General features: G+C 40.1%; 1 protein-coding gene across 4 annotated transcripts in view; it reads right to left on the bottom strand.

The window, feature by feature from the left end:
• Positions 1 to 663: 663 nt before the first annotated feature.
• Positions 664 to 23,492, bottom strand: part of PDE8A (phosphodiesterase 8A) — a 161,246-nt gene continuing 138,417 nt past the window's right edge. For 3 of the 4 annotated variants that reach the window (XM_009276527.2, XM_009276526.2, XM_009276524.2), the window contains 14 exons: positions 23,165 to 23,253; positions 21,825 to 21,876; positions 21,682 to 21,724; positions 20,638 to 20,715; positions 18,741 to 18,811; positions 17,929 to 18,093; positions 15,181 to 15,229; positions 14,786 to 14,921; positions 11,868 to 12,066; positions 8,862 to 9,079; positions 7,872 to 8,004; positions 3,942 to 4,106; positions 2,887 to 3,016; positions 664 to 2,123 (listed from right to left, as the gene is read on the bottom strand). In XM_009276527.2, the coding sequence (XP_009274802.1) occupies positions 2,017 to 2,123; positions 2,887 to 3,016; positions 3,942 to 4,106; positions 7,872 to 8,004; positions 8,862 to 9,079; positions 11,868 to 12,066; positions 14,786 to 14,921; positions 15,181 to 15,229; positions 17,929 to 18,093; positions 18,741 to 18,811; positions 20,638 to 20,715; positions 21,682 to 21,724; positions 21,825 to 21,876; positions 23,165 to 23,253 (1,635 nt within the window). In that variant the 3' untranslated portion in view covers positions 664 to 2,016. The remainder of the gene's footprint in view (positions 2,124 to 2,886; positions 3,017 to 3,941; positions 4,107 to 7,871; positions 8,005 to 8,861; positions 9,080 to 11,867; positions 12,067 to 14,785; positions 14,922 to 15,180; positions 15,230 to 17,928; positions 18,094 to 18,740; positions 18,812 to 20,637; positions 20,716 to 21,681; positions 21,725 to 21,824; positions 21,877 to 23,164; positions 23,254 to 23,492) is intronic. The other variant, XM_009276525.2, reaches the window with a different exon arrangement.

Here is a 23,492-nt window from a genome sequence, read left to right as displayed (position 1 = left end):
AATTCTGTGTAGGAAGGGAGAGCACACAAGCAGGTTAAGGGCAGCACTGGCAGGAAGGCGTGACGCAAACATGAACAGTAGTGAGCTGCAAATGGTGCTGGCCCATGAGTCTCATCGGCTTGGAGATGACGGAGAAACACAGAAACAGGCAACACCTGGAGAGGTCACCCGTTCCTTCCTTACCTGCTTTAAGGCTCCTACCGCTGAAGCCCCTGAACTGCTCCATCATCCACCTCTCCCCTGCTTGTGCTTCTTCAGGAATGGTTCAAAATGTCTCTGAAGTCAATTGCCTCTGCGCTGACAACAGTCAGCAGTTCTTTCAGTGCTTTTGGAGTGCCTTTCTGCCTACCGGGAAGGCTGTCGGGATACTCTTCCAGTCCTTCGGTGGAATACAGCGCGGCACTGCTTTCAGCCATGAAGAGACTCGTCCAAGGGCACACCAGGGTTTGATGGGCTTGCCAAGGGCAGGGCACAAACACAGGGGCTTGCCAGCCGTATACCACCTTTCATCACCCTTATGCCAGCCCAACCCCCTCAACTCTTCCCTTCCCCAGCCGGCAAATATCTTAGTTATTTTTAAAAGAATTTCATGTATCTGCTAGTCTGCAAACTACAAAGTAAATACACGTTTCAAATGAAATGGCTAGGACTTTGACACTTCTTAAAATATACATTTTATTATTTTCTGGTGTTTGCTATGAAGGTTTCATTCAAATTGTGAAGGTACACAGCCTTTACAAACTTCTTGAGTTAAAGGTTTTTGTTGGTGGTTTTATGTTCTGTTTCTTTCATGGCAGAGGAAAATACATAGGCTATAAAATGTTGAAATTCATTAGATGTTTAGTGTTACCCTCTTCATATATGCTGTGGAATGCTTTGTAGAAATACTATATAAAATAAGGCAGACTTTGACAGGGAATTCAGTCATAAAATTTCATGGGAGAAAACAAAACGTTCCAACGTATTATTATTTTTGTAGCCAAGGGAAGATCAGGCGGTCGTCACTGGTTTGTGGGAGAACTACTGCAGTTCTGGTGCTCAGACGGTATACATTTCTTGTTTATTCTACTATTCTCAAGTGAGACCTTTTCAATAAAACTTATTTTAATTAACATAAATCAGACAACATTTAAACATACACATCTATCCTTACAGTGCAATAAAAATGTATCATTGTATAGTATTTTGTATTTGCATTATGAAAATAAAAGGTCTGTACATCAATTAAATGTATATTAATGAGTATGAATCATGTAAATTTGTAATGCATCTAAAGTTGGCTTTGGCTTTTAAGTATTTATAAATTCATAGAAAATATTGAACATCTAACAAAATAAATAAAACATATCATTTTAATCATAGATGCTAGCGATCAACCTCAAAAATTCTTGTGTTATTTTTTACATTTGCTACTAAATTTCTTAAAGAGAACTCACTTTCAGTAGTGCTCAGAAGTGAATGATTGCACCTTCTGTGATGTGAAAAAATAGAGTACATCTATTTTTCATAGATCAAAAATTCCTTCAGAGAGTTGCATTTTAAATGTCTGATTGTTCTACGTAACTGTCTTAAGTGCTTATAAAAAGCATGTAGCTTTCTCATAAAAGCTGTGAGTCTCTATGAATAGGTATTTCTTTTTCACTTGCAGGATTGAGGATTAAGCAAAATCTTCTAGTGAATGTCCTTTTCATGAGGATTCTTCAAGGTCTTCCAGCTTCACATACTCGTATGAAGATATTGCAAAATACGTTCACTAATAAACCCTCTTCAGTACAAGTACTGCAGCAATCCAGTGTAATTCCACTTGGTAGGCTTATTTCATTGGAGTCCACACACGGCAGTTTGTGGAAGTCAACTGCTGACCTCATGTTCTCTTGAATTTGAAAGTTCCCCAAGTGCATGGGCTAGCCTTACTGTAATACTGAAGAGACCAAAACAAATCTGAAATCACATGAATAAAAGTGAGCTTGAATAAATATGCATCTGGTTAGTAAATTACACACCATGTTCTAATTGCTATTCTGGTGGTGGTCGAAGGCTCCGCAGCTTCCTTTCATCTAGTCCTTTCCAGTACTTAAAGTTATTATCCAGATGCTGCATCAAATTTGGCAGGTCTGCAAATGCTAGGGAAGAAAGGGCAGAGTGTATTTAGTTTGCAGAATTGAAACAGTCACATGATTCTGTCTGCTTAAATATCACTTGAAATGTCTGGGCAACTGTGTTAAGTAGGAAAGTTTAAATCTGTCATACCGATACTTGAAATGGTTTTGGCCGCATAGTTCTCATCACTGATGTTATCACTCAGGCCACGGAGAACAGTTCTGTAAGTCTACTTAATACTGGTATTGCAAGTCCCAGCAAAGGGACCCAGTTTTCCAGGAGGGGCGTAGCTAATTATGCTTGTAATTATTCTACTTCATCAAATCTCAGTCACATGTCATGATCTGGCATTCAGGAGAGTCACATTTCTGACCGCTTTTACCAAGGAGGCAGCAATTGGAAGGAAATAGCTGCTCCCCCAAGCAGTTCCCAGACCGTAGAAATTTATCTTGAAGAATAACTGGTATTAACGTGGACAAAATGACTGTGCCCAAAGTGCTATCAAGGAGAATATGTTCTGTTCTCCATTTACAGAGAATCAAGTTTAAAACGCAGAAAGTTAAACATTGCCTGAATCTAATATATTAAAGAGAAGCCACGAGAATCGCTTGTAGCAGTATCAAAATACTTCTAAGCAATAATGAAGTTACTAAGCTTACTTGAACTGCAAAAATCTTCCCTTTTCTCCCCCTTTCTTTAGGAGCCATAAGCAAGCAATTTTATATCACAGTAGTTTAAAGTGTTCACACAACAGTTATGGTCAGGGAATATAGCAGTTTTGCTTACCATCCCAGGCATCAAACATATCAGTAATGAAGTAATCAATGAATGATATTTGGGATTTGGGGATGCTGCAAGTATTTCTGTCAAAAACTGGCATCACAACAGGTAAACCTTGCCTCTTTTCTTCATCAGTCTGCAAAAAACACTCTTGTGATTATTCATCTAAGACAAATTCTGTTAACGGGCTGCTTTTAGCAGCAGATTGTTTGGCACTGACTAGAGCATGCAACTGCTAAATAGACAGAGGAACCTGAATAAATCTGAAGAAGGAGCAATTTAATCTTAAGCACCTAGTCGTCTAGGTTTCAGTGAAACAGCAGACAAATAGTGCCTTCCAGTGTTTCCCACAAAGTGATACATTTACCTTCTGCATCTACACACAAAGCTGACCCTAAGTAACTTCACACATTACTGATTAAGTTATGACTGCTTCGGAGCTAAAAGATGCTCAACCATTTTCAATCTCTGATGGAAGCGACAATCTGTACGACTCAGAGATGGCAAAATATCTTTTTTATCCTCTTTCCCCCGCCTTGAGGTACCAAGTCCCAGCTGCGGTATTTGGTCTATCTGCAATGATGACTCTGCCCTCTCCTTTTCCCCATCTTCCTAAAACCTTTCTTCGGCACAGTGTGCTAAGGTCTTACAGCATTTCTTGGAGTGAGTGCTGATCCCACGCTAACACTAGGACCCGATGATCCTGTTCTTGAGGCATAGCCAGCACGTGGGTACACAGAAGGCACCCTTCCTCCGCCTCTTGTGATGGGAATGCATTTGCAGGCAAAACTCAAAAAGCCCAGCTCCAAGCTGAACAATTTGAAAGCTTAAATTTTTCAAGAACTGCACTGTACAAGTTGTCAACTTTCATCTGTCTGAAGGCATCTAGTCTTGTATCGGCATGAGTAATATCCCATCATTTAAAATAAAAAAGCTGTTATTTTTCACATCACGTAACGCAGCCTTAGATGTTCTGGTACACCGGCAGTATATGAACCCTTCTCTTCCCTTTTAAAGAGATGCTCACCTGGAATTTCAGCAGCCCATTTTAGCTGCCTTACCTGTGCAAAGTACTCCTCAGAGATGCGTCCAGCCCACTCTATACACTGTTCTATGGGTCTGCATGGATTGGAAATGTCAGCACACTTTATCAACATGCGTTTGATAAGGATACGGTTTTCAGGAGACGTGAGAACAGTTTTGATTGACTCTCCATCACCATTATTCTGTAACATTTAAGAATTAAAAACAATCCATTAGCAAGGTCTCTGTGCACTTACTCAAAAGCTTTGTGCCTTGGGAATGCTTTCAGCAGATCCTACAGGGATCAGTCCTGCTACTGGCTACCATGCCTGATGTCCGGCTGAATTTATAGGGGGATTACGAATGTTAGCCACAGCTCTGAACTAGCACTGAACTCCAGTTTCTGGATTCAGTCACTGTGTGACAGATCTCTTGGGCATCTTTGGGCAAGTCATCTAACCCCTCTATACCTTATCTGCCTCCTTAAAAGTGTGGAGAGGATCCATTCATCACTACACATATAATGATGAGCACTGTGTAGGCAGAAAAATGTAAATCTCTGTTGAAATCCAAGGATTAATGGACTCGCACGTTAAGAGTGGAATAGCTGGTTTAAAAAAAAAAGGACTGACCCGAAATGCACGGTCATCCTCTGCACGCAAACCTCATCAATCATTCTGACAGCACTGCTTCTATTAGGAGAGTCAGATCCCACATTGCCTCCTAGGCATGCTCCTCATTCCCTTCCACTGGACCCATGTTAGCCCATCAGTCTCTGGCCTGACTGGGAATTTTGCTTTCTGAGAGTTTATCAGTTTTAAAGCAATATATTAGAAACATGCTTCCGAACAGCCTCATCTTTCCTCTGCAAGTCTAGGAAAGTTTTCAGCCCACACACAGCTTATATTTGGTTGCCAGGCTGCACATATAAGCGCGTCAACGGTACTCTATATTTGGAGCCAGTATACGGCTAATATGAGTAAAGGCTCCAATGATCCAGATTAGAAGCTATTTTCTGTGGAGCTCTGATGAAGTAAGTTTCCAAAGGACAGAGATTCAGGATTAAAATATCTTAAAAAAATTACCGGTAAGTACAGCATAATTACTGGGCTCTTTAGGGATGGGTAGGTACAGAAATTTACAACACCGTCTACTCAGAATAGAAACTCTTTGAAGCAAGGAATATACCAGGCTTCTCTAGCACCTAACAAGGTCTTGGTCTATAGTCAGATCGGTGAAGAAGTAACAGTAACAATAATGATAATGATGATAATAGTAATGTGCCACCAGCTCCTGCAATTTTGTACGAAGAGGGAGATACAAAGCAGCAGAAACATTCTGACCTTTTATTAGGACATATTTTTCAGAAGAAAGTTCTTGTGAGGAAGAAAGTTCTTCCTAAAGGAAGAAACTGACAATAGTAAAAAAATTATTGTTTGGTAGTATACTGGCTCAGAAACACCAGCTCCATAGTTCTCACCAAAATGAGACTCCCAAACCAATTCTTTCCCTCATTTTTAGATATGTGGAAGGGAAAATACAGAGGAAACACAGTGAGGTGCTTACATCTCCAAATGCATGGCAAAATTACGTAAGAGAAAGCCAAAATAAAGTGATGGAAGCTCCAGAAACACAAGCATGGAAATTAAGCACGGAAAATTACTAGAGATCATTCAGTTAAGGATAGTAGAGAATATCCTAGTAGGTAAACCACCGGGAATCAAGAAAGGATGTTCGCTTCTGTGATCTGTTCAAACCGAGGGCACGGTTCTACTTGCTGGATGCGGATGTCTTGGGAATAAAATGTGCTAACTGTGCCTAGTCCCAGCATCCTGCTCAGAGTGCAGAGGTGTCTCTCCATGTCAGATGTTGGCTTCCTGTCATAGGCTTAGGTGACATCATGAAGGGAAATGGGAGGATAAAGGATGCTGGAGCTGGAAAGGATTTTTTTCAGTTTATGAAACAAAAGAAGAAAGGAAACAAACAGAGCAGCTTCTCAGCATGGCTCTTTGAACAAATATGTATAAAAATAATAAATAAAAAAAATAAGTGGAACTGTCCCATTTGGAACACGCGGTTGGCAGCTCGGCCTGCAAACACTACACTGAGTCACCGCCATGACTGGAAACCAGGCCAGGAAACACACGTTGCCGCTGCAACCAGATATACAACCAGACTTGAAAGAGGATCTGCCAGTGTTGTTCTGCTCATAACAAGCACAGCAAATGATTTGGTTTACCCACTCACACATTACAGATCTTTTAATAGGAACCTGCTGAACTGAGAAACTCCCATCCAAAAGAAGGGAAAGATTTTGCTTCTTGTTTTCAATAAAAATTATATAGCCTTTGTCTTTCTTCCCATCCTTGGGCAGAATTTGCTGTGAATTGCAAATGCCTTGTGGGGCAGACTATTTCCCTGCAGCCCCTGGGGCTCAAGGGCCAAATTAAACTTTTGTTTGATTTCTGTATGTCATTGTATTTTTTTTTTTACTGTCTGACTGTACAGGTCCAAGCCCCGTTCTTCAGCAGCAACAGCACCTCACTTTGTTTGCTCTGTATTTTCCCTTCCACATATCTAAAAGGCAAGAAGAGGAGTTTGTCTCTTTGGATGGATGCTGCTGCTCAGAAAACTGCTGCATCCCAATTCTTGGGGCTGGGAGGAGGGGCTCTGCGCACCGAGCCAGGCAGGTACAGAGCCCTCCAGCAGGACCAGGTGCCCTAGAGAGTCAGGCACTCCACAAGGTCAGCTGGTGCGGTGCACTACACCCAGCAGCAGCAGCTCCCTTGTTCTCCTCCATGTCTCTTCCCCTCCTACGCTGAATGCTGCTACGCTCACCCAGAGGCTGTCCAACTGAGGACTTAACAGCCTTTCTCCTAGTTTAGTCAGTAAAACGAGTATCCTACTGGGACTTTGGTTTCACAGTCACATAGTTCTCATTAGCATCACTAGGTGCCAAGAACAAAGCTAATTCTAGCATATACGCCTGTGGACAAAGGTACTCTCCTCCAATTAAGCTCCAGTCTGCTTCCAATGGGTGAAGGAACAAGACCTGTTCCTCTCCCACCTTCAGATAATAAAAAGACTGCCCTCCCCCATTACACACAACAGTCGTAAATGTGGTTTTCTAAAAAACATGGTAAGAAAACACAGAAAACCGTTACAAATCCTACAGGATGTTGCCACCGATGCAAACTTTATTATAACCATTTCTGAAAATCTTCTCTTTGCAAAAAATCATTCCAACAAAATTATACACTGCTCCTACTGGCAACAAAACTGCTCGTTGAAGCTGTTATTGAAACTGGTGTGGTTTTTCAGAATGAGTTCTTAACAGGCAATTTCATTGTGTCCATGGGGTTCCAGATGGCTATTGATTATGTCTATATGATACATAATGCCACCATCATCTACTTTAAAAATTAAAAAAGAAAGTAGACAGAAAACCCATGAATGCTGCCAGGCAGCGCTGAAGGCTGAGGGCCGTCATTTCCAGAGAATGCGCCATACGGCAGTCAATATACCTGCCCTTATGCTGCACCACCAGCGGTTCCCGTTGTGAGTGAGGGAGTAATTCAGCTTCTGTTCTGAGGCAAATCTTGGCTCCTTTGCAGAAGTGGCCAACAATGCCAAGTCTTGCCACTAGCACTCTCTCCGTGGGAGTGACTGGGTTAATCAAAACGGCATATTTAACAGGAAAATATACAGCCCAAGGTTCTGGTTCCAAGTACAACATCATAGCACTGCAATATTAATAGGACCCAAGTGAGTCCCACTCACCCTCAAAATGTGTGACGACCATGTTAAGCAGAAGGGCATTCAAACCCAGAGGTGAAAGACACATTTCTAGTCTCTCTTTCTCCACGTTTCTGATGAACTTTCTCAGAATACCATGTGGGGATTTCCTACTGCCAAGGGTTCCCACTCCCTGCCTAGTCATCTTAAGGAGGACTCGCAGTGTCGCTTACCCCATTTTCTTCTAGCGCTGCCAAGGGTTTATTAATGCTGTTGACAAACTTGTTGACATGCTCAAAGTGCTTTGTCATTTCTGTTGCTAAGACCATGTCAATAATGGCTTGGCGAAGGGTTCGATACTCATTCCTGTTTAAAGAAGGAAACAATTAAGAATGCTGGCTGGTTCACAAAGGGCTGCTTGCTAAAACAAGTCTAACAAAAATGCTACAGACCATTTCCGTTGAAGAGAGGTACTGGGGGAAGAAAGAACAGTAATAAAGGCTTGGGCAGCTGCGTCTATGCTGGATGAAGTACCCTCTGGTGTGCAGAGACATATGTGCTATGAAACAGTGCAAGAGCTGGGCAGAAGCAAAGGCACCAGCTACTCAGGAGGGCTGCCAGGACATGCCACACTGGCACGTTCCCAAGGCTTTTAGCACAGACACTCAGCAGTGGCTCATGCTCCAGCCAAGTTTTCAGCAATACTTTTCTGCTGTATCTTGAGAGGGCCAAGGCAATGGTCACATCCTCACCCTAAATGCCTTTCTAGGGCTGGAAGAAGAACAACAGGTCCTTCGCTATCCTTCCCATTGCAATACGGCATTTAATTTCTTGACTGATGCTCTGTGACTCTTTCTATCCTTGTTCTACCCAGCAAACACCTACCCACTTGGGCATAGCTTGTCCTCTACATCCAATGGTACAAAATGATTCTTCTAGACTTGCTAACATTAGGATTTACACTAAGTTCCTTAAACAGGGTCCGCCTGTCTAAGGCGCCTCCTGTGCCTCAGGAGGAACTGAAACCATGGGATTACTCCTAAGTCTGTGCAGGACAGGCAGAAGCACTCTACTGTTTTAGAAGCAAACTTCCACAAGGTCTACGGACAGTTATCCACAAGGCACTGCCCTCCTCTAGGATGCTTGTTTGCATTATCTTATGTTACACAGAAGAAAGTGGGAGATGTTAGTGGGCAGACAAGGAACCTGGGTTTTAAGCTTACCTCTCCATGTTTTTAAATATATTGCATTTGTCATCCCGGGTGGTGAGCTGGAAAGCCAGGGCAGCATGATGGCTCTCCAGCACTGCGGTGTCATTGTAGAGAATTGCTAGCTCACTGCCAGCATTGCACAGGAAAGAATTTGTTCTTCCTGGGTGATCCACATCATGGACTGTGGCAGCAATGAGTGCAGCAACCTCATCAATCGGATCCAAAGTTTGCTGAAAATAGAAGGATGCTTAGTTTTCCTGGCAGACTCATTAGAAACCCTACTCTGTCCATAGGATTAAGCCAAGTTGCTGAGGAATAAAAGCCAGAACTCTGCAGATCAGTAAGGGTCAGATGTTCTAGACAGAGCAATGGAAAATTCATTATAAGCTTCATTGAACACCGCATGACTTTTTGGGCCATTTTGTGCCTCTTGAATTTTACCTTAGCCACACCTTTGACAAAGCACATCAAATTAAAAAAATGCGAAGTAATAAATTAGTTTGTGTTTTCTAACAACACAGAACCCACCTTCACTTGGAGTTAGGGTATTTGGCTTGGAAAAAAGACTAATACTGCTAAAAAATAGTCTATTTTCACCAGACCCCTTCATTTCTTTTGGAAACTTAATGTGTCCTAATCACATTCCACTTACGTGCTGGCTAGGTTTACAATTTCTAAGGAATGTTTCCCATATATCCAGTTCTAGAAGAACAGTGTCCTGGGGCTACAGCTCATATGAATTCTATGAAGAATACTTGATGGTTTACATCCATGGAAAAATTACATGACACACATACTTTCTGTATCTGATTCTGATTCTCTTAGAGTGCTGCACTCCACACTTTATATCTACTTACATTGGTCATTGCTTATGTCTAATTATATCTAACCTATAATGAAATACAAAACTATTTGACTTTCAAGGTTTTATACTTAAGTTTTAATACTGTATTAATAGCATAAAGAAAAAAAAGAACCAAGCATCTCAGAAATAGATTGTATAGATTTGGAAACTAGCCTTTATGCTGGCTTTTTGTGAAGGATCACAGATACAAAACTATTATGTTAAAAATTTTAATAAAATGAAAGAGACACGAGAGCAGAAATGTTCCCAGTTGAATCTGGGATCAGGGCAGATAATTTCCATTCCAATTAGCTTGAATTTAAGGTCCAAATTCTCTACTGGCTTTGACAGTACCGTTCAGAATGGTTAGACTTGGTAGGTGAACAGACAATCCCTACCCTACTTTACACCTCCTGAAATTAATGCAGTGACTTGACTTTGATGGAGCTAGGATATTATTCATTGAGGACTGTCAAGAGGGTCTTGTGGAGAACAAGAAAAGGCAAAGAATTATTTCTACTCTAGGTTCATAGTTAGCATTGTCTGAAATACTATCTGTTGTGTTCTTCCTTTCTTTCAGCTGCTGCCCATGGGATTCTATTTTTGTGGTATGAAGTTAGGAGAGAGAAATTTTTTAGAACAGGCTCTCCTCAGAGGACACACTGACCAGTGCTCAGTCTGGCTGAGAAAGACCTGTGCAGATGGGAAGTGGTCAGAAACTGGAGAATACTTGACCTGTAGGACCACAGCAGTGTATCTGATGCTTATTTCCCGAGTCTGACATAACAAACTTCACAGGGATTTACAGCACCTTTACCCCCAACTTCAGGTCAAGGATTCTAACTTTGTCATCTTAACTCCTGTGGCACAGAAGTGGAAATGATTCTGAAAATACTGCTTCAATTTGGGAGCCAGAAAATTTTTCCAGGCAAGAACCGAGTTCAATTTACTGAAAAAAAATCTTCTCAGTGCGAATTTGAGTGGCAGAATCTGGCCTTACTGTATTTAGGCTAAGTTGAACTCTGGACAACACAAAAGCAGCTGGACTGTAACTTTGAAAAGATAAAGAGAGAATTTTGAACTTTGATTCTGCTCCTTCTGCTGCTGCAACATTTTTTCCTCTTCCTATGCCTACAGAGGAATGGAAATAACATTCTGGAAAAGGAGGAGGCAGTCATGCTTCTGTGGCATTGAAATGAGTCCAGATCTTGTCTGTTTTTCATAGATATTCTTGGGAAGACCAGCTAAACCTCTGGCAAATCAGGGGCTGAAAATATCCAGTGAAGTTCTGTTCCCACTTGGCACATAGTATTTGTAAGTCAGCCTCTGGAGAGCACACTAATGAGCTGCAGCTCCATGTTAAGGGACTTACTACAGTTTTAATGAGCTGTCAGAAGCTTGTTTACAGTCACAAATGTCTCAGCCAGGTGCCCATCACTAGCACTATCCTTAGGCAGGCCAATTCGGGGTAGGAATTTCTATCCAAAAATGCAATTCAGAAATATGTACTGCCACTCCACTGCATACACATGCAAGCGCTGTTTTAATTCCCCTTCTCCAGTCTGCCCCCTGGGCATGTGAGAACTAAGTTTGCTCTGATTTATTCTGGTTGACAGTGGCTCTAATACGCCAGTGGGTGTTATGGTACAAGGAACTTCAACAAGTAATTTTTTTCAATACTCTCCTCCAATGCAGTTTCTTTAAGCCTCAGGGCATCTTGTCCAGTGGGTGATATAGCTTTGGAAGCATTAAACCTATGTTATGGCCTATATTGTCCTGGGAGTTTTCTGCAAAATGACCATCACAAGGCATAACAGATGGTGATTTATTACATTAAATCTGTATTTGGCATGTACCGTCACAAAAATAATTGTGTCATTAGCTCACCTATCTGAGAATGTTTAACTATACGAAGAAGTTCTGTTTTAAAAGGAGGTTTCCTTATTCTCCCATCAAGAATAGCTCAGTTCCCATAATATTAGCATCCATCCTTCCCCATACACTATAGGAGAGATCCTAGAACTCATGTAAAGCAGCCCAGTTCTTTGACCTCAGAGTTACCAAACTGGTTGGCACTAGGTAGACATTGGCTCTTGGCATCTTTTTTTGAGAGATCTTCCTTTGATCACACCTGTACTTCCCACCTATACTGTTTCTTATAAATGTGGACTCACCTTTACTCTTTCTTTAGACAAGAAATAAGCAGTGGCATGTAGTACATCTGCTGAATGAGTAGAATTATGGTAGGAGTTGGAGGAATGGTAGTTAGCTTCAATAACTTGTAACCACGACCTCAGAGTTGATTCTGAACAGTTTAGGAATTCACAGATTCCAAAGCGAGCAAATATTTTGAGACCCAGATAAACCAAAGGCCTGTGGAGAAAAATAAACACAAAGTTTTAAAACAAATGAGGTTGAAAGAATACTACATAGCATAAACAGCATGAATCTATACAGCATTTTTAACCAATGACATGTCAGATTAGGTATAAGGACTTCTTACAGAATTACAATCCAGACCTGTAGAAATGTTCTGCCTACTCACCACATGCACACTCTCAGAATCATGCCAGTTCCTCACAGTTCCAGGAATGTTAAAAAGGCTCTATATTGCTGCTGTACTACATGTAGCAGTATTTTGGGGCTTGGGGAGTCTATGTTGGGTAAACGTAGACTGCAGTCAAAATGAGATAAATTAGCAAGTACTAAACTCTGTGCATGAGAGGAGGGAGGTAATCTTGCTGCTGCCACAGATTCCTAAACTAGCTTGTTTACAGTTAGATTAAGTATATCTATACTATACAATGCTGCAATCACTGTTCTTTCCACACTGCAGATCTGCTCCATTTCTTTTACGCCCACCCTTACAGGCTTCTATTGCTGATAGAGTTTGCATGCAATAGAGGATGAGAGATGGAGGTATTCTGGAAGCAAATGACCAGGCCAGAGTATGCCATTTCTAGAAGACTGTAAGGGCCAGATGAACCTTCAGGCTAACCCAGTCGGAGAGCTGTCTCCAAAAATAGCCAACATCACTGTATTCCAGTATTCTCGCCTCTCCCAGGCCAAACTGCACAATTTAAACCCAGATGACTGGCAGGTGAATGAAGATCAGAACAGCAATACAGAATATTTCTAGCCTGAAAGCTGTGAAGGTGCAATATGTTTAATAGAGCAAATGAAAAAAAAAAATCAAGTTTTAGTCCACTAGCCTTTTTTCGAACCCAGTTAATATCGCTGTTTTCTTGTCCAATACATTTTTTGCTTAAGAAGAACAGGTATAGTGGTAAATATTTTCAAATGTGGATTCTTAAAAATAGATCTTAAACCCTTATTTTGGCATCCCGCTTTGCTGCTTGATTCCAGATGCATCACGCACTCTGATTTTTAGCTGCACCTGACAGGTGAGGTGAGGTCATTTAGAGTTGCTGACATCATTTAGAGTTGGATGTACATCTTTCGGCAAAAACACTCAACAATACTCTGTCATATACTAGAATCATAATATACTGAAGTTAAATCCCCCTTAATCCCCCGACGTAGCACTGTCAGACAAAGGTCTCTCCAGGTTTCTGTGTCACTGAACTGCAATGCACTAAAGCTTAGATTTAATGAATTATGTTGGCTTTACTACCATATGTCTGCTTGGACTTGAAGACAATACTAATAACGTATTCATACTTGTGATTCATTGAAGATCACTTTAATACTCTTAATAAATGAATTGCCTTTATTTAAACACAGCAGGAAGCAATCATAATTATAATACCTTTAACAAGAGGACAGGCAACAAAGTACCTCCTTTGTCCCTCTGTGGTCTCTCTAAATCAGTAAGAGCAGAGAAACCTATCTGGTGATCTCATGCATGTTGGCTATCTGGTGATCTCATGCATGTTGGCTGGGTTAATTAATTCGTAAGTTACTGCAGTATGCGTATTAAATGTTGTAAATCACACACACTGACTACATTTTGACTTTTTTCTTTACATTACTGTTCCTATAGCACTTCATTAGAAATGGAAATGTAGCAAAGCAAAAAAAACCCTAAAGTAACTGGATGTAAATTTCTTCACTTACAATAAAATCACTTTAAAGAAAAATAAAAACCTGATCTTTTTTTCCCCACTTTTTTTGGCTCCTAAAACTATGGTCTAAAAATGAAGTGCATACATGTTAACTAAATGCCTGATATCTTTATTAGACATTGCTTTCGAAGACCTTTCAAAGCTCTTACGGAGCTGGGATTTTGACGAGGGTTTAAGATAGTCAATTCATTGCAGGATCTAGCCTCCAAATTAGTGTCTCATAGAAGCTTTAAGCTAAGACAAAGCATGATACATGAAAACAGACCCAAAGGAGAACTTTTGATAGGCATCAGAAAATAAAAACAAGGATTTAAACAGACAGATCAATCTACAGTCTTAGTGGGAGCATTTGCTACTAATGAAGTACAGTCTATCAAAACTGCTGATCTGCTTTTGGAAACTTCTGTGATGGAAACTGGTATGCCCTGCTTTTTATCAGTAAATATTTTTCAGTTAATCTTATACATAAAATGTAGCCTGCCAAGATTTTAGAATAAAGACCTTCCTCTAATTCCAGAGAAAGGCAATGGGAATTCTGCTGAAAAGCTGTATTTGAACTGTTTAGGAATAAAAATTACCCAATTACATGGAGAGAAAATAAAACATGATCTGTATCAACAGATCAAATTAAGACCAGCATGTTGACTCTGCGTGTAGTTGGCCATAATTTGAATTTGAATCCCCACAAGACAACAATTTGATTTGTAGAACTTTTCTGTGACCGAGAACAGAAAAGGTATATTTTGTTAATATACCATATCAAAGATATATAATCTTCACTTACATGCACTGGGAACCTGCAGGAAATAGTGTATGATGAAACAGAAGATATTTAATGGGTTCATACACAACTAGATATGACAATGAGAAAATTTCAAACATTTGACTTTGAAAATAAAAGTAATTCCATTTTAAAAGCACAGGTAGAGAAATTAAAGAGCTGATTACAGGATGACATTTAAGTCAGTTTTCAGCAACTTCAATTTAGAGCTCTTGAGTTTACTGACCTTTTATGGGTGGCAGCCTCAAGTTCAAAGATATCAAAATCCCAGTGTTCTTCATTTTCCATTGCCTGTGTTATCCGTGGGGGTATGTCATTGAGGGAGATTGGAGAGATCAAACTGCCAGCGACCTGATGAGTTTCTGTTGAGGAATATATTTGCAGATCATTATTAATAACCCTGAGAAACACTTTTACTCAATGTACATGTCTTCTTTTCTGTAGTAATGCCTGGCAACTCTCATTTCTATAAAGCTCAGTAATGCTGCAGAACAATGCTTATAAATAAAAATAAAACAAAACCAAACAATGCTTATAAAAAAGAACATCTGATCACATTTCCCGTTTCTCAAATTTGTCAACATGTTTTAATATCTCAGTAACCGCCAAATTAAAACTTACGTTTTGCTGACAATATGTATTCATTCCCTGATAATCTTCGTAAACCATCCTGTTCAATAAAAGTTGAGAGTTAAATGCAGGGTATTGTACAAAAGGTCTGTAAGATGATGACACCAAATGGTAGCACAATGACTTTAGGGAAACCTGACTGCAACCTGTCACAGTCATCAAAGCTGCCTCACCCTTATTTGTATGTACTGTTAAGATCTGCCTGTTTTACATATAGTTCATAACAGATGAGAAACTGCAAGATATGGGATACAATATGAACTCAGATAGGTAAAAACTCAAATTTCTCAGGTGCAGCTGGAGGTCTGGATTTACAGCCTCGCATCCACCTTTGTCTGGACAACACACACACAGGTTCTGGATGTGTGCCACAAACCAGACACGGTATGTCCACATACTTCCCATCAACAAGCAAAGGTGGATGGTGGGAGGGGATGGATGGAGACATGCTTCTGCTCTCCTCCCCCTGGTATTGGCAGATCAGGTCACCTCAGCAGCGTAAGAATCTCGTGATTTGTTGCTGGGATTGCAGAGCAACACATTACTCTGAGGCTTCCCTTCTATCAAAGAAGAACGTATGCTTGTTTGTTCTCCAATTCAATGTCTCCTAGGCTTAATTCTGGCATGATGCCTATATGTGCAAACTGAGATGAAGGATTAAAACTAACAGAATGATATATTTAATATTTACTTTTCAGTTCATAATTCTAAATGCTGTGGCCCAAATCCTGCTTGCTCTTTTGATGTATACACCTATTAGTTACTGCACATTAATGTTTAGCCCATGATGTAAAAAAGCAGTTATTAAAAAAAAAAAATCTTTCTGAACGTACCTTACTAACAATGTTATGCACCCAAAGTATAGCAGAAGGAAATGTGGATGCTATATCTGAACATGCAATGTCTGCACTTAAAAGAATTGTTATATCTCATTTTTATTTTCACATTTGTAAGTAAATTAGTCTGGAGTTTTGTGATTTAAAAGGAAAGGGAGTACTACTCCTATAACTGGCTCAGTGACTCTTCAATAGCACTGCTGTGACACAAATATTTAGGACATCAGATGCTCTCTATCATTTAGAATCAAGAATTAGTTTTTTAAAAGTTGAAATAGCAGGTGTAATCGTATCTGGCAAATCCATCTTTGAACTCCAAATGCCCTTCCCATCATGAATTCTGCTTGAGAGTTCAAATCCAATAACCTACTATTTGTTCCCCTACTCAGACATAAATTCTGAACATGAAATGGAATAATATGATTCTTTTTTCAACAGACCCTTTGCTGGAAAAATGTTTCTCCCAGATCATTTTAAAACTCATACTATACCATATACCCTCATGCTCTGAAATGGATTTTCTCAGCTTTTCTATTGCTCCATAAAATAGCCTTTGCTTTATTTTTAGTAAGGATTTTGTATTTTGCAATATTGTTACCCACATATTCTGGGACCACGGACTGAATACAATCAGAATACAAATGTATGTAAGAATCGGCACCACAAAAAGCCACGGACTGAATACAATCAGAATACAAATGTATGTAAGAATCGGCAATCCACAAAATGGAGAAAACAGTTGAGTTTATGGACTGTGTGTATTCAGCAGGAGAAAAGATTCACTTTGAGCCTCTAATGTATCAACAGTCTTCCTATATTTTTATAGTTAAGGTAACAATACATTTTGTCTACTGAGATAGTAAATTCAACCCTATATGAACCATTCAGGTCTTCTCCTGGAATTCTTGAAGTCTCTCATATGTTTCTCCTGATTTGACATTTGCTGCGGTATTTTAAAAGGCAAAAATATATGTAAACCGTTTCAAGATTCTGATAGATACTGCAAAGGCGTCTTGATAGTTACAGCCAGAAATGATAATAGCCCAGAGACACCTCTGAAAAGCTCACATCTTGTGAGCCTTTTTGCATCCAACACACTGTCAAGTTTTTTCCTGAGGTAGCCTTTTATAGGCAACCTACAGACTAACGGGAACACATATCCTTAGGGCACAGGTAACATTCATCCAACTTCATCTAGTTTATCAGGAGGGTCAGACTCCAGGCTCTGAAGGTTTGGGTTCAATTCTTGCTTTGCTGCGTGCCCTTTGTGCAACTTTGGGTACAACGCTTCTTCTTCCAATGCCTCCGTTCCCCTTTTCATAACATAACAACATAATACATGCCTTCTTCAGTCTTTTTCTTGCCTTATTTATTTAAATTATGAGTTCTGTGGAGCATGATTGTGTTTTAATATGTGAACATTCATGTTTCTAGCTAAAAGCATTCTGATCTTTCTATGGGTCTCTACAGGTACAAATATAATCCAAGAAATAGCAACAAAAATACGTATTTTGCATTCTTTTGAAAACACATTCTTTCTATACGCTGAAAGGCCCCCAAAACATGCCATTCTAATCCTAATTAATAAATACAAGTGTCTAGCTATCTATCTTTCTTCCTCTCCATCTAGACCTTTCTAAAATGAATCACATTGAAAAAAGAATTGGTTTTCCTTTCCATTTCTAGCAAAACTAATGCTTCAAAGGGACTGGTCAATTTTCTTCCCATTTTCAGAGCTACATTATTAAGGGGGGGGGGGAATCCACAAAGAGAGGTGTGCAGTTTTTCCTGAAAAATTGGCATTGTAGAGGCAAAGCACATGCCAGGTGATAAAGATCGAGTCACTGGGAAAATCAGGCAATGGAACATTAATCAATAGCTGTTTGTGGCAGTATGTACTTACTGTCATTAACCCTCCAACGAGGTCACTTGTATGTGGATCCTCATCTTTTGTCCCCAGTTGTGGAGAGTACAATTCAGTGGTTCTTAAAATCTCCAAAACCCGGTCTAAAGCTTCTGCAACTGGCATGGGACTGCTTTCTTGTGCAGCATTGATGATGTTTATTACCTAGTTTAGCATTAGACATGTTTTGAATTTAGAAGTGATTTAAGAAAGAACAGAGACACTCATCAATTACTATGGAAAACTCATTGCAAATAAACGAGATCTACAACTTTAACCCACATATGTGGGAGAATCAAAATGAAAGGGATGTTAATAAAACACTGATATTTGCTACTGACTCTGGGAACAAGAGCGTGGCCTTAAAGACAGCAGTCTTATTAGTGACTTTCCCGTTCAAGGCACAGCCTCAAAATGTCTCTGAATGGATTTAATATAACCTTCTCCCATTTGCCTCTCAATTTATCGAAGAGCTGATTTTTGCCAAATCCTTGAATGGTTTCAGAAGGCAGTTTACAATGCATAAGTAAGAAGGAGGAACTCTAGTCCCTCCTTCACATAGGCAAGAGTCCTTAAAAAGGGTCATGCAATGGCTGACCACATGCAGGGCACTCTACTAAGCAGGCTTGGGAGAACTTTGTTCAGAGCATCTGGGTTTTTGGAGCTCCACCAGTGGGCAGGTGGAACGGGGGAAGAAGTGGCACCAGAGGCCAGCGCTGCCTTGCTCCTCGGTCTGGATGCTGTGCTGGAGCCTTGTGCTCCAGTATTCCAGTACAGCACAACTGACAACAGCTAGTGACGGCGCACATTACCTTGGTGATGGGTGCTTCAATAGTCATGGAATGTATCCTGGCCATAGAAGAGTGCCGCCTTTGTGAGCTGCCTGTGTGGAAAACAAAGCAGAATTTGTATCCTGATTTCAGAGACAAGGCATGACAGGAGGATTCAGCCAAGAAATCTTGATTCATTTTCTGAACTGCTTACCCTGCTGTACCCTTCAGAGGCAATCTATTGCAGAATACATACACGTGCTTGTTATGCTGGGGACACGCAGGTGCAAAGAGATGCTTGGTGATCCACTGATATCCCAGATTAGAGATAAGTAGCTGTAACAGCCTGGCAAAATCACGGCTTTGGTTTTTTATTTTAACTAATTAAAATATTCAATTAAAAACTCAGTTAAAAGACTATACAGATGCATGTGTGTATAAACTGGCAGGCACAGGTAGGTAACTATTGCAGTTAGGTTATTACAGGATATATCTACCTTTGCTGCCTGGTGCAACATGACAAGTCATAATGAGTCAGCTTCCAAGCTGAGGTAAATCAGTGAAGCTCCTTTGAAGTGAAGATAGCTATGCCAAATTAAAACAGCAGAGGTTCTGGCCTATTATTCATTGGAAATTGAAAAACAAATGTTTTGTATCAGTTAGCAATTTTGGTTCTGTAGAGAAAAGGCCAAGATGGGATAATTTTTCTGGATGATTATGTAGTGCTACCTATAAAATGCAGACACATCTCTGTTACTCTTTGTGCTGAGCAGCTCTGAAGAGGAAGAATCAATGCTATTTTTGCTATACTGGAGCACGATTGTATTCTCACTGCCACAGACCTACTTCCATGTTTTACTAGTGTATGCTGCCCAGACTGTAATGATGTATGCTTTAACAAAATCATGTAAGTATCAGCAACAGTTTTGAGTATGTGACTCATCTATCAAGTTTGGGGTGATCTAACGGAGCAAAATACAACACAGTGAAAAGAAAACAAAATTCATAAAAAAATTATCTTCATATTGTTATCAAGAAAAGAGGTAAGAAATGTAATAAACTGTTAGGTTTAGAGTTTGCCATTTGTACTTGAAAGTATCTGTGTGGAATCTCATGAGGCCTTCCATGCAGGATGGTAGACGATAGCCTTCCATTCTCCACTGGTTCAAAAGAAAAATGATGTATGCTTTAACAAAATCATGTAAGTATCAGCAACAGTTTTGAGTATGTGACTCTCTATCAAGTTTGGGGTGATCTAACGGAGCAAAATACAACACAGTGAAAAGAAAACAAAACATAAAAAAAAATTATCTTCATATTGTTATCTTGTTTTCATGGAGCACTTTTGCATTCTCACTGCCACAGACCTACTTCCATGTTTTACTAGTGTATGCTGCCCAGACTGTAATGATGTATGCTTTAACAAAATCATGTAAGTATCAGCAACAGTTTTGAGTATGTGACTCATCTATCAAGTTTGGGGTGATCTAACGGAGCAAAATACAACACAGTGAAAAGAAAACAAAATTCATAAAAAAATTATCTTCATATTGTTATCAAGAAAAGAGGTAAGAAATGTAATAAACTGTTAGGTTTAGAGTTTGCCATTTGTACTTGAAAGTATCTGTGTGGAATCTCATGAGGCCTTCCATGCAGGATGGTAGACGATAGCCTTCCATTCTCCACTGGTTCAAAAGAAGACTCAAAGTAGTTCAAGAAAAGAAAATGGGGCTATTTGACAAATGTAAAGTTGTTCATGAATTGACGACTTGCTATTTTATTCACGTGTGTGTATGTGTATATATACACATACATACTTACCTATATTTGTATGTGTGTGTATGTATGTATGTGTGTATATATATGTATGTGTATGTATGTATGCACATAAAAATCTGAATATATATAGAAATCAGAAAAATCGACTTGTTTAACGTACCATCACTCCCTCGTGATGTTGTGGATCTGACATCTAGTGATCCTTTCCTCCTGTCTTTGTGTCTGCAAGTCTGAATATCTGTGGAGAAAATGATATTGTACAATGACATTAAGTTATGCCTAAGATGTATGTTAAAGGAACTGAAACTCAGAGAAAGCCTGATAGCAGCTGAGTGACATTTACCACAATGCTTCAGCAGATGAAAGCCAATGACAGCTCCTTTTTAAACTCTCGCCCAATTACGCTGTCGTGAAACCAGTCATGCTCTCTGGCAGAACATGCCTAAGTGTTTTTGCAGAAGGGATCTAACAGTGTGGAGGGAAAACTTCCTCTCTTGACACAGTCACACAATTGTAGTTGTGAATACAACTTGTGCAACACACCTGAGTTCACTCAAGTAACAACTGCCACAAAGAACTGGTGGACCAAAGTAGACTACACGCTCGCAAACTAGGCAATGTGTCCTAGGTCCCTTACAGACTCCAACAGATACAACCTGTGCTACCAAGGCTACAATTAACAAGCACCTGCAGCATGGATGCCAAGGATGTCTTAATTGAAGTGTTGATATGTGGGATGAGGGTGAATGGTAGTGTTGGTCATCCTCATTTCCACCCACATGCACATACCCCACAATACAGTTAAAAGCAATGTAAACATATGTGCCACTAGCCACAGACCAGCCACAGCAACGTGATGACTAGACAGCATCCTTCTTATTTCTGATTTTGCCACAGGGATCCACTACCTACAACTAAAATGAGGCACTGAATCCAGCAATACCACAATACCAACTTGGGGCCCTATTATTGCGTTTTCAAGGGTGGGCTGCTTTATATCACTTCTAAACCAAATGAGGCAGGTAGAGAGGGCTTGTATTTATTTTCCTGCCTTTTGAGCTGGATTCCCAGCTTATCGCTAGCTAAATAGTACTGTTCAGACTGTCCTCTGCAACTCTGGTTTTCAGTCAGATCACTAACAATGGGCTTTATTCTTTCCCCAGGTACATTCTCCGCTTATTAGGACAGAAGAGATGTGTCATACCTGTCTGAGATTCAGCCTGAACACGTTCACATGTCTTCTCCGCCTACAATTTAGTATGAGAAATCCAGTTAGTCAGAACTTTCCCATTATTTTGTAATATTTAGCGCTCAAACTAAAGCAAGCATAGCACTATTTTCACTTACCTTATTGTTGTCATTGCACAGTCTACTAATTGACACATAGTGTCTAATCCTTCTGTAGGCAAAAAACAGTGCGTTAATTCCCATCCGAACCTCAGATGTAATTCAGTGCTGATACACAAAATGGGTAAGAGCAACAAATTAATATAGGACAAATCCTGTTCTGGCAGGAAGGCTCAAGTGGGAATGGAAAAACCCCACAGTTCTGCACATGATGGGGAATACAAAATGGAAGCATCTTTTGCAAAGATTGTCTCCTCCTTTTTCTCTCTGCCCCCTCTCCCCCCCAGCTTCTTCTGGGCTACTGTAGGATGTTTCAGGTATGATATAAATGCAAAACATGCAACAGTGCAGTCCAACAATCAAAACCTTCTATAGGATTTAGGGACAGAGCAATCAAACTGAAAACTACACCCTTGATTACCAGGAAACTTTCTAAGCCAGCTTCAAATGGGCTTAGACTGTTTTCTAAGTTGCAATGTATGTAATACATATTGGTCTTACAAGTTTGGCATCTTAAGCTGAAAAGACGTTTTCACTCTATTGATGGAGAGTGGGGAACATGAATTACTTCCAGGGATGAAATCAACCCAAAACACTTTTTTTTAGGAAGTAACTGCATGAAGAAGCTGCATTTGGCCTTTCCTTCATGAAGACACACCTTTCTAAATGATTGTCTCTGCCAAGTCTGAAAGATAATGTGCCACACTTTTAATTAATGTTTGTGTTGCCTTAGAGGGCTTTGAAACTACTACTGCATGCAATCTGATCCACTTTCTTTCCCAATATAGTATAGAAGGACTCATCATAAATGTACCAGTAACTAACATATATCTGTGTGCTCCAAATGCTCCATTTGGGGACCAAGTGGAAGTTGCACAAAAATCAGAGACATGCTTGAATTTTGACCAGGATCAAAGCACACCATGACCTCATCACATAAAGACACTCGGCAACAGCCATGAGTAGGTGGGCACGGAGGGACACAGTACAGGTGCACAGTGGAAGAGGACATAGGTCCTGGTGGTCCCAACACAACGCACAGAAAGAGAAGAGGGTGCATTCACACTTCAGGGAGTATTAAAAGAGTAAGAGTCACAAGTGAGTACATCTGGATCTTTGGCTCCTTTTTGGGGAGAATTAGGAGAATTTCACTTTCCCTGCACACAGCATGTAAAGTGATTTTGCCCCAAGGAATTAAATGCAGAGGTCTGAGGCTCCCTTCCTTGCATAAGTTTCCTTTATTCTCAGCAACAGGATAATCCAATGTCTGCTGAAAGCAACTGAACTCTAAACTGAGTCTTGATTCAGATCTAAATCATGGCTTTAGCTTTCATACTTACCCTCCCTGTCCGATGACAGGTAGTATCTTCACATTTTGTTGTATGCTATCTCCATTTTTGTTTTTCGCATAGTACATTCCTTGCCATTCCTGAAAAAGGAATTCAAGTGGAAGGAAGTTCAGATAAAACAGGAAGAGAAGCTGTAGCTTCATACCTTTTTTCATTGAAAGCTGTCTTACAATACAAAACCAGCCAGGACTGGTTAAACTGTGCTTACCCTGAAATTTCTCCCCTGTAACTAACCTGTAAGTCACTGTGTTGCTGCCAATGCATGGAGAACTTCCAGAAGGGCAACCTGTGAGTGTCCTGATGGCAACAGCCGAACCTC

This window comes from Aptenodytes forsteri, unplaced genomic scaffold (assembly GCF_000699145.1).
Source record: "Aptenodytes forsteri isolate BGI_AS27 unplaced genomic scaffold, ASM69914v1 Scaffold1, whole genome shotgun sequence".
Classification (NCBI taxonomy): Eukaryota; Metazoa; Chordata; class Aves; order Sphenisciformes; family Spheniscidae; genus Aptenodytes; species Aptenodytes forsteri.
Note: the sequence above shows the minus strand (reverse complement) of the source record. Positions and strands in the feature narration are given on the sequence as shown.